We start from the raw sequence: 14,684 nt of genomic DNA, 5'->3' as shown, positions 1-14,684 counted from the left end.
CAGGAGAGGCTTGCTCAGGCCTCACCAGGAGCCGTTTATGGGTTCATAAATGGACGAACATGAAATTACACAGACTTTCTCAGTTCTGTGGCAACTAGGTTAAAATAACAATTGTGTCTGACACAGTGTCACCGTTTGAATTGCTTAGTTAGTCACAGAATCATAGAGTGTGTGTGTGTTGGAGGGGACCTTTAAAGTTCATCTAGTCCAACCCCCCTGCAGGGAGCAGGGACAGCTTGAGCTCGGTCAGGTTGCTCAGACCTTGAATGCCTCCAGGGATGGAGCCTCCTCCTCTCTGGGCAACCTGTGCCACTCTTTCACTGCCCTCGTCCTAAAGAACCTCTTCCTAGCATCTAACCTAAATCTGCCCTGCTCTAGTTTAAAACCATTCCCCCTTGTCCTGTTGCTACATGCCCTTATATGCAGTCCCTCCCCAGCTTTCCTGTAGCCCCCTTCAGGTCCTGGCAGGCTGCTATAAGGGCTCCACAGAGCCTTCTCTTCTCCAAGCTGAACAGCCCCAACTGTCTCAGCCTGTCAACTAATGCTTTAACCCAATGCTGTTAAAAGCAACCTCTCCCTGCTTTATCCCCCTTTTTTCTTGTATCAGTCTGACCATTAATGTTGGTGCATCCTTGACCAAAGACTTTACAATGAAATTGATGCCTCCGTGTGGTTCCTTATGCAGTTATATAAGTGCTTGTGCTTGTTGAAGGAAGGGGCTGGCCCTGCCTGTTTAGGATATGGTGGGATGGTTGCTTTTAAGAAGAGAGATTGATTTGAATTGGTCATGGATTAGTGCTGTAAATAAATAACTGTTTCACTTGTAAGTATTTTTTTGCCCCTTGGTTTTAATAAAGTGATGAACGAGACTCTTTGCGATGGAATTAGAGTTTCTGTGACCTTTTTTTAGATTTTAGTGTCACTTAGTGAGCAGTAGTGTAATGAAAACCAATGCAAGGCTGTCGTAGTTAGGAATATAGTTGTCTGAGCTGACTGGAGTCTCTTATAATTGTATTAGAGATAGTAATGCTTGAGCTGCAAACTATTGGAAAATTAAACTTGTTAGTCTTGGTGGCTCAGTGAAATCACACTTCATGTGTTACAGGCAGAACTTCTTTTATGGCCTTGACTGGGAGCCCTGAATAATCAGTCATATGGAATACTGATTTACATCCTTTCTTCTTGCAGCTTGAAGTTTTGCACATGATTTACATGAGAATCCTGCAGAAGATCTATGGAATCCGCCTGGAGCACTTCTACATGGTACGTCTGTAGTAGTAGGTGTAATAAAATGTGAAAAAAATATTGCACTTAAGTTGAATGTTGAAGTATCTCATTCTTATCTTCTCACTAGCAAATGGTAAGTAGCTTACCGTCTCGCATGAATAGGAGCTTAGAAATTCTGCCTCTGTCGCAGAAAACTTGTGAGATACTGTATACCCCTGGGTGTTTGGATTCAGGGAGGCGACCAGCCGGTTCGCTTAGGCAGGAGTGAGAATGCAACACTGCAGTGCAGTCATCAGCACAGGTCGCTTGCCAGAGGTAATGAACCCGTTGCTGAGGCCTTGTTGATTATGTCTAAGAAGATGCTTTGATCATCGCTCCTGGAAGTTGGCTTTAGCTCGACATACTTGTAGAAATAGTGAATTTGTGGGTGTGTTGTGTCTGGATTTCCTTTTTATTTTTATTTTTTTCCATGGAAAGAAGAGTCCCTCCTCCACTAGAGGAGCTAGGTGCATGAAGAGGAGCTCACCTACCACTGTAGACTGTGAGGAAAGACTCTGTGGAGAGCCCTCTCCTACAACAAGGCTATGAATTCTTTTTCTGGCTGTGGGTACTAGAAATGTCTGTGAGGTCCGGGAGAAACTGGACAAGCATATGAAGGAATACTGTCTCTGGCCTTGAAAATACATACTGTTGTCTTGGGTATTTGCCTTTGGCCCTCGTTGGAAGAGGGTCTCTGCTTAGATGTTGGGCTGGTCTAGAAAGAAAGTAAATGTTGCTTTTAATGTTTGATTATCTGCATGTCTCCGGGAGGAAAGTAAGGGGAAATGCAGCTGAAGGTTAACTGATACCTTGCTGATTAACGCTTAATTTATCTTCTGTCTTTGTTAGACAAGAACTGATTCCTGGATGTGAGAATTAACAGTATTTTTTAAGAAACTGTAAAGGAAGATCATATTTGCACAAGATAACTCAGTGGTGAGTTATCATAGATAACAGATGATGACGTTATCTGGGATACCGTATTAGGAGGTTTAAAATATCAGAATAAGATGACAATGTACCTTCTCCTTCTGACTTCTTCACAAAACAATTGAGTGTGTGAACTGCAGGTTGTTAGGTGTGTAATGCAGAGACTGTCCTTCGGCACCAGTTTTGAACAAACTGGAAAGGAGGGTTTAGATTGAATTCCAGAGTTTGTGATGTTGTTGCTGCTTTAGTTATTATTGTAATTTTTATATTTTGACCATCTACAATTGATGCTTAAATTAGCCTGTTGATTAACTTGGTGTTCTTCAGCCTCCCCTGTGTATGGGGAGACCATCCTCTGTGTGTTTAACCTGTTTGAATTATCTGAGGTTCTGGAGACAAACCTGTGTATTTTCATTTAAATATTCTCTACTGTATTGACTCTCTTTACCCTTTAGATGCCAGTCAACGTTGACATCATGTATCCGCAGATATTTGAAGGCTTTCTACCTGTTTGTAACTTGTATATTCACATGTAAGTAGAAGATGCTGTGTCTGTTCTGTTGCTGTTCCTTGTAAAGGCCCAATTTACTTAAAGGAGTGGGACTTTATTCCTTTTTGTTGATGGTGGTTCCACTGCTTGTTGGCTCTGAGCAAAGCAAAATTTGCAGATGAACAGGGAAGAGCAATGTTTAATGGAGTAAAATTCTCAGCAGGCAGTTCTCCTGTAAAAAAGAATGTTAACTAAAAACCCAGCCTCATCAAGACGGAGCACAAATCTATATTTTGAATGGCTAGATGGTCATCATTACACCTAGGAGAGGGATCTTAAGTACCTATTGTGTAAATTTACTGTCTGAATTCCATGTAGATATCTTTATTGTAATGAGGTGAGTGTTAGGCTTTAAGCTTCATTTTGTTTGTAAGGGGGGAATTGACTAACAGTGAAGTGTTGGAAGTTCTTCGTAGAACAACTTTTCAGCTTAATTAAGGAAGAGTTTTGTCTATAGAAACCTTTGTGAGGTGCTGTAAGAACACAAGTTTTTAATGCTGATCTGTGTGTGGAGTGCTACTGCGTTTATTCTCCCGAGACTTACTGTTGTCATGAGCTTGCTGTACGTACGCTGTGGGGTGAGAGCCCAAGACATGGTTGGTGCGTGGATGTATGGATACAGCACAGAAACTGAGTAATGGTCACAGCAGGTAAGGTTGTCTTTTGTTTTCCTTGCAGGGAGCGCTTACTTCCCGTGTGCCGGATTAATGATTTTCAAATCGCCGATGTTTTAAACCCAAGTAAGCAAGTGCCTTTTAATCCTTGTGTTTCCTGGGGTGGTGGGTGACAATTTTTATCCAGGTGCTTCTTTCTCATTTGGCACAGCCAGCTTGGCATCTAGTACAGAGAACTCCCCCAGGCTTCCAGCTATTCTTCTGACCCTTGCTGTGACCCTTAGACAAGCTGGATCTAATGAGAAGTTCTCCTTATGTAGGCTAATCCAGTTAAATAACTGAGGGGAGTTTTGGGTGCTGCGAGCCTGTTGATCTGGTCTGGGAAGTGAACTGTGACATACCTGAAATAGTGTGAGAATAGGTGGTGAGGAAAATTATCCTGGCGATTCTGGAATGCTGTGGGATTTCTTATGCTGATGCATGTGTAGGAAACAATTGAATTTGTGCTTCACCCTTTTTTGATACCCAGTTGTGGTGATTATGGTACAACATAAAGAACTTGGCAAAAAAGGCTCTTCTGAAGAACTCTTTCACTTCTGGCTCTGTCTTGTCTAAGATTCAAGACCTTTGTAATTATCTTTCACAAAGTTGATTTGGAATAGAGCCATAAAGCCCCTGCAGTTCAAACTTCTGTCTTCAGTCAGCCTGATGGTTACAGTGAGGTTCTGTCTGCAGAATTGTAGTAGAGGATTGACCTTTTTTCTCCCCGACTTCGGTTTTAATGGGAGACTTTATTCTGATAGTCTTTCTCATAGGTGCATTTTCATCTGTTAAATTGCATAGAATTGTTAAGATGTTGTAAGTTCGTAGCTTGGTGCTACTTCTTGTGTAGTCTGTGAAATCTTTGCAAAGTGCCCAGGGGAACAATTGATTTGGATTCTGTTGTTTTGTAACTTCTGTCTGTTTCACCTGTTACGGTGTCACCAACTTTTTCTCAGCAGTTGTAACCAATGCACGTGGAAATCAGAACAGTGATGGCTTGCAATTCCTGTTTCAGAAACAAAGAGGACAGTTCGTTTCTTGAGCGGCATTCTCAACTTTGTAAACTTCAGAGACTTCCGGCGTGATGCCTACTTGGAGTTACAGCTGAACTATGTAAGAAGGGGTGGCCTGTTGCTCCAGATAACGTTATTTATACTTAAGTAGGTAGCCTAGAACTGGGATCTTAACTACATATTTAACTAACACATTGTAATCTTAAATGTAGCCAGTAATACAGGAAGGTACCAGTTAATATAGTTGTACAAGTTTTACATATTACATGTTATAAGCATCTACAGCTACTGTAAATTGTTTAAGAAAAACCTTTGTAAAGCCCTTAAGGAAACATGTCAGTTTGGAAGAGTGGATGAGCCTGTCGATATTGTCAAGGTTTCTGTATGACCATGACCAAGTTATTACTTAAGCCATTATCTGAAGCTTTCTTCAAGTTCTGTGTTTAGTGTAGCATGAGTGAAGGTTTGACACCTCACATCGTTTTGAGTGAAGATAGATATAGCAGTCAGTGGGCTGAAGCTGGAATTGCAGATGGCTTCTCTTCTGAATATCTCAGTAGTTTAGAGATAGTGCATTTCATGTGAAATAATGATGAGTAGGGCTCTTATAGAAGCCCAAAAAAAGCCATATTGCTCTAAAATACAAAAGTCTTTGAATATGTAATTTGCAGAAATCAGCTATGGAGAAACACCAACAACTGGAGGCTGCAAATCGAGAGGCAGCAATGAAGTTGGAGAAACTGAAGTGAGTATGAGGAGTAAGCACTGTGAGATGCTCTACTTGACTTTCTTCTTCCGTGCACGTGATCTGGACAGGCTGATTTAATGGGCCGAGGCCAAACGTGTGAGGCTCAACCAGGCCAAGTGCCAGATCCTGCTTTTGGGTCACAACAATCCCCTGCAATGCTACAGGCTTGGGGGAGAGCAGCTGGAAAGCTGCCTGAAAGAAAAGGACCTGGGGATGCTGGTTGACAGCTGGCTGAACGTGAGCCAGCGGTGTGCCAGGTGGCCAAGAAGACCAATGGCATCCTGGCCTGTATTAGAAAGGGTGTGGCCAGCAGGCCTAGGGCAATGATTGTCCCTCTGTACACGGCACTAGTGGGGCTGCATCTGGAATACTGTGTTAAGTTTTGGGCCCCTCACTGCAAGAAAGACACTGAGGTGCTGGAGCGTGTCCAAAAATGGGCAATGAGGCTGTAGAAGAGTCTGGAAAACATCTTATGAGGAGCTGCTGAGGGAACTGAGGTTGTTTAGCCTGGAGAAAAGGAGGCTCAAGGGAGACGTTGTCACTGTCTATAGCCACCTGAAAGGAGGCTGTAGCGAGGTGGGTCTTGGTATCTTCTCCCAAGTAACAAGTCATAGGACAAGGGGAAATGGCCTGAAATTGTGCCAGGGGACATTTAGATTGGATATGAGGAAAAATTTCTTCACCAGAAGGGTTGTCAAGCCATGGAACAGGCTGCCCAGGGAAGTGGCAGAGTCAGCATCCCTGGAGGTGTTCAAGAGACTTGTAGATGTGCTCAGGGATATGGTTTTGTGGTGGACCTGGCAGTGCTGAGTTAGTGGTTGGACTCGATCTTAAAGGTCTTTTCCAACCTAAATATGGAGAACTGAGTAGTTAAGCTGCATGATTTGACAGAATTGTTGGATAACTACAGTAAGAACTTTTAATTTAAACAGACTTGACTTTTCCTTTGGCCCTTGTCTGACTGTGGTTAGTCTCTCTGGGAAATAAGCCGGAAAATGTAGTGATGTTGCTGTTGGGTTATGCTCAGAGTTACAAAGTAGCTTTACTGGTGTTGGGCTATAGTCGCAGAAAATGAAAATGTGACTTCAGGAGCGTACAGTTGCTTTGAGAGGATACTGCATTTTATGTTGGGGAATACAGGGAAACTTTCTGCCTTGGTTAGTTTTTAGTGGTATGTCTCTATCCCTTCAATAGCTGTAGGAAGCCCATCTTTTAACTTAATTAGGTGGGTAAAGTTATCTTCTTTAGTTATTCAACATGTTTGCCCCATTCTCCGTTTCAAGCCATTTAGTCCTATTGCCTGTCTCTTTGCACCATTAAGTTTTGTTTGTGCTTGTGGATAATAGGATGAAGAGATGGCTAGTTTCCAAGATAGCTTTCAAAACAAAGATTTTTCTTTTATTTTTGTTTTTTTTTTTCCTCTGATAGCTGCTCTTGGTATGTGCTAGGCAGGAGGTACTCTAGCCAGTTGTAGGTCTGCAGCCATACAGGCCATTTCTATGGCAGGTAATATGTGAATTTCATAAATGAATGTCATGGCAAAAATGGGTGGACTTGTCCTTTTATGCTTTGATTAATGTGATCTTTTAGTCCTCTATTATGCTTGTACTACTTCTTGCCAAAATAGCTCTTTAGATTGTGCTTCAGTTACAAATCTCACAAGTAAAGAAAAGAGGTATTAATTTGAGACTGTCTTGCCCTGATTACTAAAGTTACTGGTTGTAAGCTTCTTTGAAAGAGTGATTATTTTATCCACTGTGCTCTGTCCTGAGTATAATGAAACTGAACTGCCCAATATATTTTTATTTTTTTTTGCTTAGCACTGTTCCAGTTGAACATCAAGCAGAGGTCAAGCAACTGACAGATAATATTCGAGAACTGGAGCAAGTCCTAAGACAAGACTATCGTCGGAAACAAGTAAGTTCTTGTTATATATTTCTATGAAATGCTGCTGTGGCTTCTGATCTTGGGTGTTCTGTATTTCTGTTGATTTTGCTCTGCTCCCTCTTCTATAAATGATATAAGGGACTTCTGATTTAAAACAAAGGTCACTGCAACACACAGTCTTGTCTAAGCCCTAGCACCAAGTCTTTGTTTCGCTGTAAGGGAATGTGCAACATACTGGAAATCAGACTTGGAAAATTAAGTGTATTTAGCTCTTTCTTTTTGAAATGTGCTACTGCCATGGCTTGGGAGATACCTGTGTTATTGTTCTGAGGTGTGGTGTGTATGTTTCCTTTTGTTCTCCACCTGAATTAGAAGAATTGGAGCTGGAGGTGAGCCATGGCAGGAAATGAGGCCTAGGAAGGGTCCTTCCCTGGGAAGGGAATGCCTGGCAAAGGGAGCAGGGTTGATAGCAGGGCTAAGTTTCCAGCAATGGCAACTTGCCTCTCGCATCTCATAAGTAACGTTTTCAGCTGCTTTGGAAAAAAAACGAGTAAATCTGTGGTTAGTTGTGGATTGTGTTGGTAAGTATTTTTGTGGGTTTTGACTGCAATTTTTTTTCTCCAAGTAATGGCACTCCATAGAAACCATAAATGGAATGTCTTTTGTAGACAGATCTGATAGAAGGGTAAAAGAAATAGCAGTTGTAGAGATGCTCATTTAAAGTTTATTGCATTTTTTTCAGACAGCTTTGCAAGAAGTGATTTCACAAAAGAAGTCGGATATTGCAGAGAGTACCCGAAAACTGGTAAGTGCACCTCTGTAGGTGTAGGCTGTAGCTTGCATCTCGGATCAACTGATAGGTCTGCTCTTCTTCTAGGATTGAATTGTGCTTGGAGCTAGGTAGCCTTCAGGTGATGATTATTAGTTTAAAAAAAAATTAACATTTGGCTTTATTTTTTCCCTCATGGAATCTTTACTGCAGTAGCTTGGTTTTTTTGTTAATTTTGAATACACATCTCTGCAATGTAAAACTGTGCTCAGGAAGCTGATCTGTTAAAGGCTAAAACATCTGGATTTCTGAGAAGGGCATACCTTAAAAGTACAAAGAATTGCTAATGAGGCAGCTCTTGACCTGGTGGATCCTTGAAAGGTTTTGCTTTGATTGGGAATGTTAATGCTGTTTAGAGGAATATCTTTTTAAAACAAAACTTCCTAATGAGGAATGGCTTAAAAGAGGGGAAAATAACCTGTCTAGTCATATGATTCTGGCAAAGAATGCTTCACAGTTCTTCCTTCTTCACTGAATTGCTAATATTGAAAGTGTATTTGTCTTGTTAACTAGAATGAGCTCAAAGTGACAATGGCTACTTTGAAAGAAGAGCAAGAGCAACTGAAATCAAAAATTGTGGAGAGTCCAGAGGAACTGAAAAATTACAAAGAACTGATGAAAGAGACTGTGAAGAAACTCAAGAAATCCAAGGTGAGACTTTTTTTTTGTCCACACACAAAGGCATTCTGTTAGAAAAAGTGCATCTTACTGAACTGTCATTATCTAGAACTGCTTCTTGAATGACACATACTTCTAGTCAAAAAATCTACAGAACAGTGGCCAGTCTGAAATGAGATCACAACCTCAGAGAAAACTGAAGGTTGGTTTTGAGGTGGTTATTGTTTGTGTTGACGTCTCTTTTATTTTTCTCTTTGAAAAGCAGAGTTGCAGTCACTGCTGCTTTGTCCTCAATGAGTAACTGCTTATTTGTGAAGCCAGGTGTAGAACTCTTGAATCTGTGCTGTGCCTTGATGGCTGTTTGCTTTCAAGAAATAATAATATTTTGGCAGCTCAGAAATGTCCTTGGGTTTAAACACATGCTTCTTAGTGTCTGTGTTATCACTCACTGTTTCTGGAACTGATGGCTGTCTCCACTAGTGTGCCGAAGACTGAGTTCCCTTCCTAGCTGAATTTTTATTTTGTGCGTGTAGCGATATCCAGTTTTCAAATGTTTGTAGTTCATGCTCACTCATACATCAATGAAACTCGCATAGCTATGTTTGGTTTTATTCTTTGTTCCAAAGGTGTGAACTTGATTGCTATAATTTCAAACATCTGTTTTTGATGCTTTATGTAACTCCTGTTTTACCAGTGTAGCATTTCTTCACTGTGCAAGTTTTTTTCTGTGCGGAAGGCTCTTGTAACAAGCTAGTTAGTTCAGCATAAAGCACTTGCATGCTGCTTTTCCTGAAGACTTCAATAACTACTAAATATTAATTCTAGTGTATATTAATAGAAAGGGTACAGAAGTCAATATGCATTAGTACTGCACAAAGTAACTGCTGAACTTCAAGTCTGTATATTAATAATCTTTTCTCTTTAAAGCAAGAAATTATTGAGAAATATGAAGGTTACAGAGATCTAGTTGAGGTTCTGCCGGCATGCCAACTGGAGGTGCAGTTATATCAAAAGAAGATGGAAAGACAGGGAGCAAATGTGGAGAGACTGGCCAGTGTATTATCAGAGGTTTGTATTATTCAAATTGTATCTGTTTAGGGAGAATTTAATGACTGAGCAAGGTAGGTGATGGCGGGTAAATGTCTGTATTTTGGAAGTTCCCATTTCTTCTCTTCCCCAAAAAGGAAGAGTTTGGATAACTTCAAAATCTCAGTCTTAAAAACGTAGCTGCTGTTTTGCTGCATGCCTCTAGCTAATGTGCTATTGACCACTTTTAATAGTCATTGTTGCCATAGAAACCGGACCTAAGATAATCAGAACTGTCTTGGGGTTGTTGGTAGGAAATGATGGAAGAAAAGTGAGATCCAGCTTCTTCTGCCTAGAGAGCAGAAACTAAAAGCAAAAAAAAAATTACTACTTTAACTTTAGTGATATTACTAAGCCAGCCTTTCCCTGGTGAAGGAACAATACCTTGCGATTTGCTACTCAGTTTTGGGACAATGCAATTGTTAGGAGCGTTGCAAAAATGTTATGCAGTCTTTTCGACTGTTTGTATAGCACATGTTCAAATTACCCTTGGTGAAAAGCTACAACAGAACCCATAGTAACTTATGGAAATCATTCCAAGAAATGGGATCTTGTCCATTTGGATGTATTTAAAATCAGATAAAGACTAGAGATTTGACTGGAAGAACTTCGTAGCAGTCAGATCTTTGAAAAGCAGGAAGCTCATTGCGGTCTTAATCAAAACAGCATACCTTGTTATTTTACTATTTTTTTTCCCCATGTAACTTATTTCAGTGCTTCTTATGTACTTTAGGTCAGAAATCTAGAGGACCAGCTTGAGAGTGCTCAGATAGAGCTGAAAAAGGGGAAGACGGATGAAATGTCCTTGAAGAGACTGGTCACTGCAAAACATGAGAAACTGTCTACAGCTGAAATAAGGATAAAAAAGAAGCGTGAAGACGTTGAGCAATATAAGCAAACTGTATTTGAGTATGGATGAGTTGACGTTTCTGCCTGATGCTACTTTATGTCTTTGTTATGTGCTACAAAGTTCGTGTCTGCTACAAACACAGCAGTGGGAAGAAAATGAGTGATGTGGGATAGCTTTGCATGAAGACCAGTAACGCTGCAGGCAGGGACTTGGGGTCTCAAATCAATAATTGCAATGTGACTTGACAGCAATTCTTTTATTGGAGCACTAATTTAATTTATAATGCTTATTCTTGATTCTTTTATCTTCTTAAAGAGAATGTCACATTGGGATAATTTTCCAACTTATCAGACTTCAACAAAGCCCCATTTGCCTTTCATGAATTTTTCATAATTTCCCTTGCCGCTTTTGCTCATTATCAAAGATGTTCAAGACCCATGGGGAAATGGGGCTTGTATCTCAGAGGAGTATTATCCTGACATGATGCTTCTAAAACAAAAGGAAAAGTGTCGTTTGATCAAAGCTTCTTAGCCCATCTTCCTTCCCACCATACGCTAAAGGCAAGTTGCGAGGCAGCGTTGGCAGCACAGCAGTCGCTTCTGCAAGCAGCGAGCTGCAGCGCTGTAAGGTCGTGGCTTCACTGTGAGACTCGGAGGGGCTGAACTGTTGTAGGGAAATCTTGTTATATAACTCTTCTGTACATGGAGAGGAAAGAGTATGGAAAATTATTCGCTGGATAGATTAACGGTGATGGAAGAGAGCTTCTTCCACATAGCTGAGAGAGACAACTAAGATTTAGTCATGTTGATAAGGCTTGTGGCAGCAAGATTCCCAGGCTTCTTTTGCTCCTCGTTGTACTAGCTAAAGGAGATTATGTTATTTTCATTCTTTATTTGGAAGGAAAAGTAGCATTTAACTAGTCTAATCTCCTTTATGCTAAAAGTTGGTGCTGATTTATCTGTCTTTAACGTGTTAGATATTTCCACTGAGTGATAAAACTAGATGCTTTGGTAAGCAAGAGGGGAAGGGAGGTAACCTTGATCTTAAAAAAGAGTTTTTGCTCATAAAAGAATGTGTCCTGACTGCTCCCTTGAGATATCAAAAGCCTGCTTACATCAGCCTAAGTATGAGTGACTTCATCTGCTCTTTAGCGAAAGCAGCTGCTACAGTTTCAAGTGTAATTATTGTACAAATGCTTAGTATAAACTGGTAGGTGTTTTTTGCACTTGAAGTTATAGTAGGTCTCCTGTTCCCACACTAACCCTTTGCTAATTACGTGGCAGCTCATGGCTGGAGCTGAGTTTACCTGTGAGCTGGGGAAATATTATTTGGTCTTTGGGATGCAGTGAAAGGATGGACGGGAAATTGCAGATAACATAGATGTATGGAATTGGAGCTGTAACTAGGTGGGAGGGGATCTGGGGCTAAGGAAAAATGTGTGACTTTCAGTTATGCTGAAACAAGAAGTACAGCTATATTGCTTTTAACCTGGTCCAGTGGCTGGCCTTTTGGGCAGAGCTCTCATGTACTGCATTGTTCAAAGGCAGGAAAGTCCAGCGTCCAGCTGTCTGTTGGGTTGTTTTCACTGGAGTAACTTGAGTTGCCATGACTGGCAGCAACTGAGGATCTTAAACATGCTCCCCTAACTCCTTTTGGAATTTTTGTTCTTGTACCTAAGTTGTTTTAGTTTAAGAATTGGACAAATTTCCAAGCAGGTAAATTCTATACAGCGTTGCTTCTAGAAGCTAGTAGTTCTATACTCGTAAAATGCAAGCTTTGCTTGTGGTGGGGTTAAGTTTAATCTGGAATTAGTCAAATGGCTCAGTACTAAGTCTTTTCTCCCATCTTTAGATATTGTAACAGAGTTCAGGAGAAGAGGGGTGCTGTATATGATAAAGTGACAGCCATTCACAAGGAAATCCAACAGACAAGGTTCAAAATTCAGCAGCTGAAGGAGAATGCTGAAAAAGAAGAAATGAAAGCCAAGGTGAGGTTTTTTGGGGTTTTTATTCCTAAAGGAATCTTGTTAGGTATTCTCAAAAGTGTTTTTTAACTTGGACTGTGTAGATAAAGGAGTGCTTATTGGTGCTAAAAATGAAGAGGCTGTGCAGGTGGTGGTTTGAGTGGATAATGGGAAGGAGTGCGCTTCCTGCTTATGGTTCCACTGGATTGCTGGGGCTTGTTCTCGGCTCTGCAGGCTGTACGGGCGGCCGACAGGAGAAGTGAGCTTTGCAGACCTGAGAGAAATGTCTTTGCAATGGTGTGACTGCCCAGTATTTTGGAAGGTGAAATGAAACTTCTTTTCCCATCTGTGTCTATAGCAGATACTGTTCTAGTTCTATGATGTCCTTTTTGTATTATGGTACTTCCAGCTCTAAGCAGTTGATTTATTTTTTTCTAATTTTTTTTTTTCTTTGGCCCTTGAAACCTGACCAGTGACACTTTACATTTGTGTTGCGGTGATGGGCATTACTGTAATCCTCTCAGACTCCATCACATAAAGGACCACTTGCCTTGTCACAAATGCTTTCTTCCTAGGCTTTCAGGAAGGAATCTGTCCAGCTTGGCTTTAGGAAGAGGCAGAAATCCTGATGGGTTGGGAACAGGGGACCACAGTCTGCCTGTAGCATTTCATGCTGTCTGTTGAGTACTGCCTCTGCAGAGAGGACAATGGTAGCAGTCACAGTGCCGGAGACCTTGGTGACACAGGCTGACACAGAACGGGGCAGCAGTGCTGTGAATGCTGGGCCAGTCCTGGCATTTGATCATCTTGGTGTAACAGCCGCTAGTCAGAACAGAATCATAATATTGGCATTTTGCTTGTTGCTGCTCTTATTCTTTTGACATTTTGTAGCTTTTTTGTGTTCTGTAAATGCTACTTCTTAAGCCAGGGATGAGGTAGCTTTGAAATCACTTGCGACCACCAGAGTGCTCTCATTTATAGCCTTATAAAGCGTCAACGTTAACTTTGATGGATTTTCCCCTCCCCTCTTTGTCTTCTCTTTGTAGGAAATATCCCTAAATCTGAAGGCTGCGTTGGAGAAACGTCATGACTCTCTCATTAAGATGGCAAAGAGTTATGCAGACTCAAGAGAAGATAAAATTGCTGAGCTCAGGAGTGGGCTGCTTGGAGTTCAGACTCCTGGAAGTAGTTCTTAGACCCATCTTCACTTATATTCCATTTGCATTATGTTTATCCTCATATCTCAACTCCAGAGCTTGTGCTTTGTATGGGATGGATAGTTATTCTAGGCAAAAGCCAGCTTTCTCAAAAACCATGTCAGAATACATCTGGCTTTTTAGAGAGATCCTGATGTTGTGGGCTTGTTAATGTGGATAAGAAAATACTTGGTTATCCTGTTTGTATTTCAATAATAATGCAGTTCTTGCTAACACCAAATTGCTTGATGTTTAGACAGAATCTTGTTTTTTGCAGAAGCTTCGGCAAATTTTGATCTGGGAAGACCTGGTGCTTTGGTCTGGCCTGAATGGACACGCTGTTTGAGATAAGTCAGTAATAGATGATATTCCACTACCATTATTCATTTAAGATTAAATCCTGATGGAGCAATAGCATCCATACAAATGCCAGTTTACTCTCATCCTGAGTGTTGGTGGCTGTAAATATTCAGGGTTTAATTTTAGTTAACAGTACAGTACCTCTAGATGATTGAACTCTGCTCTGTGGGGTGTCGAACCCTCATCTGTGTTTATTGGAAAGTCTGTGTTTTTGTGCTTAGTCCTATGCAAAAAATTATAGTTGAGTAATTTGTACCTTAAGCTGTGATGGCACTCTGTTTGCCACAGTGTTTTTAATTACTTCAAAAAATAAATAAATAATTTAAAAATAGTTGATATATGTTTTTCCCTTCCCGCCTGTCCCAACTGACTTGGCATAACATTCCAGCTTAAAAGTTTTGGTTTGTATATTTGTAGGAATGTGTACTGCTCTTAAGTTTTTTATAATGAAAGGAGGAAGATTCAAGCCTGTATAGATAGTATCTGGATTTGTTTAATTCTTCAGCTTCTCTTATCAGTTAGAGATGCTGGCAAGTCAGTTAGGAACACCAGGTGAGAATTGCTTTTAAAGCTCTTGTGGAGGCATCAGACCCTTCTAATGCTTTGCTTTGAGGTTTTTTCTTACATTGTAGCATGTGAGGCATTTCAGCAAAAGTTCATGTCAATCTCCAGATCTTCACCTATTTTGAAGCTTCTCGTATGACTGGTTTCCACTAAATATAGTCTATGTGA

At 40.7% G+C, this 14,684-nt stretch overlaps 1 protein-coding gene across 1 annotated transcript; it reads left to right on the top strand.

The window, feature by feature from the left end:
* The first annotated feature begins 1,192 nt into the window (after positions 1-1,192).
* NUF2 (NUF2, NDC80 kinetochore complex component) lies at positions 1,193-13,749 on the top strand. The gene is made up of 12 exons (XM_009874667.1): positions 1,193-1,263; positions 2,652-2,728; positions 3,425-3,486; positions 4,418-4,515; positions 5,087-5,160; positions 6,984-7,080; positions 7,793-7,855; positions 8,393-8,530; positions 9,425-9,565; positions 10,317-10,492; positions 12,285-12,420; positions 13,443-13,749. The coding sequence occupies exons 1-12, from the start codon at positions 1,204-1,206 to the stop codon at positions 13,590-13,592; spliced, it is 1,272 nt and encodes a 423-aa protein (XP_009872969.1). The 5' UTR covers positions 1,193-1,203; the 3' UTR covers positions 13,593-13,749.
* Positions 13,750-14,684: the final 935 nt, after the last annotated feature.

Source organism: Apaloderma vittatum, unplaced genomic scaffold (genome assembly GCF_000703405.1).
Source record: "Apaloderma vittatum isolate BGI_N311 unplaced genomic scaffold, ASM70340v1 scaffold16690, whole genome shotgun sequence".
NCBI classification, from domain to species: Eukaryota; Metazoa; Chordata; class Aves; order Trogoniformes; family Trogonidae; genus Apaloderma; species Apaloderma vittatum.
Note: the sequence above shows the minus strand (reverse complement) of the source record. Positions and strands in the feature narration are given on the sequence as shown.

Bases quoted from the DNA above. Each gene is read 5' to 3' on its own strand.
- NUF2 (XM_009874667.1), top strand. From the start codon at position 1,204: ATGATTTACATGAGAATCCTGCAGAAGATCTATGGAATCCGCCTGGAG. The intron at 2,729-3,424 runs GTAAGTAGAAGA...TTTTCCTTGCAG, and splicing joins TGTAACTTGTATATTCACAT to GGAGCGCTTACTTCCCGTGT. The intron at 4,516-5,086 runs GTAAGAAGGGGT...TGTAATTTGCAG, and splicing joins TGGAGTTACAGCTGAACTAT to AAATCAGCTATGGAGAAACA.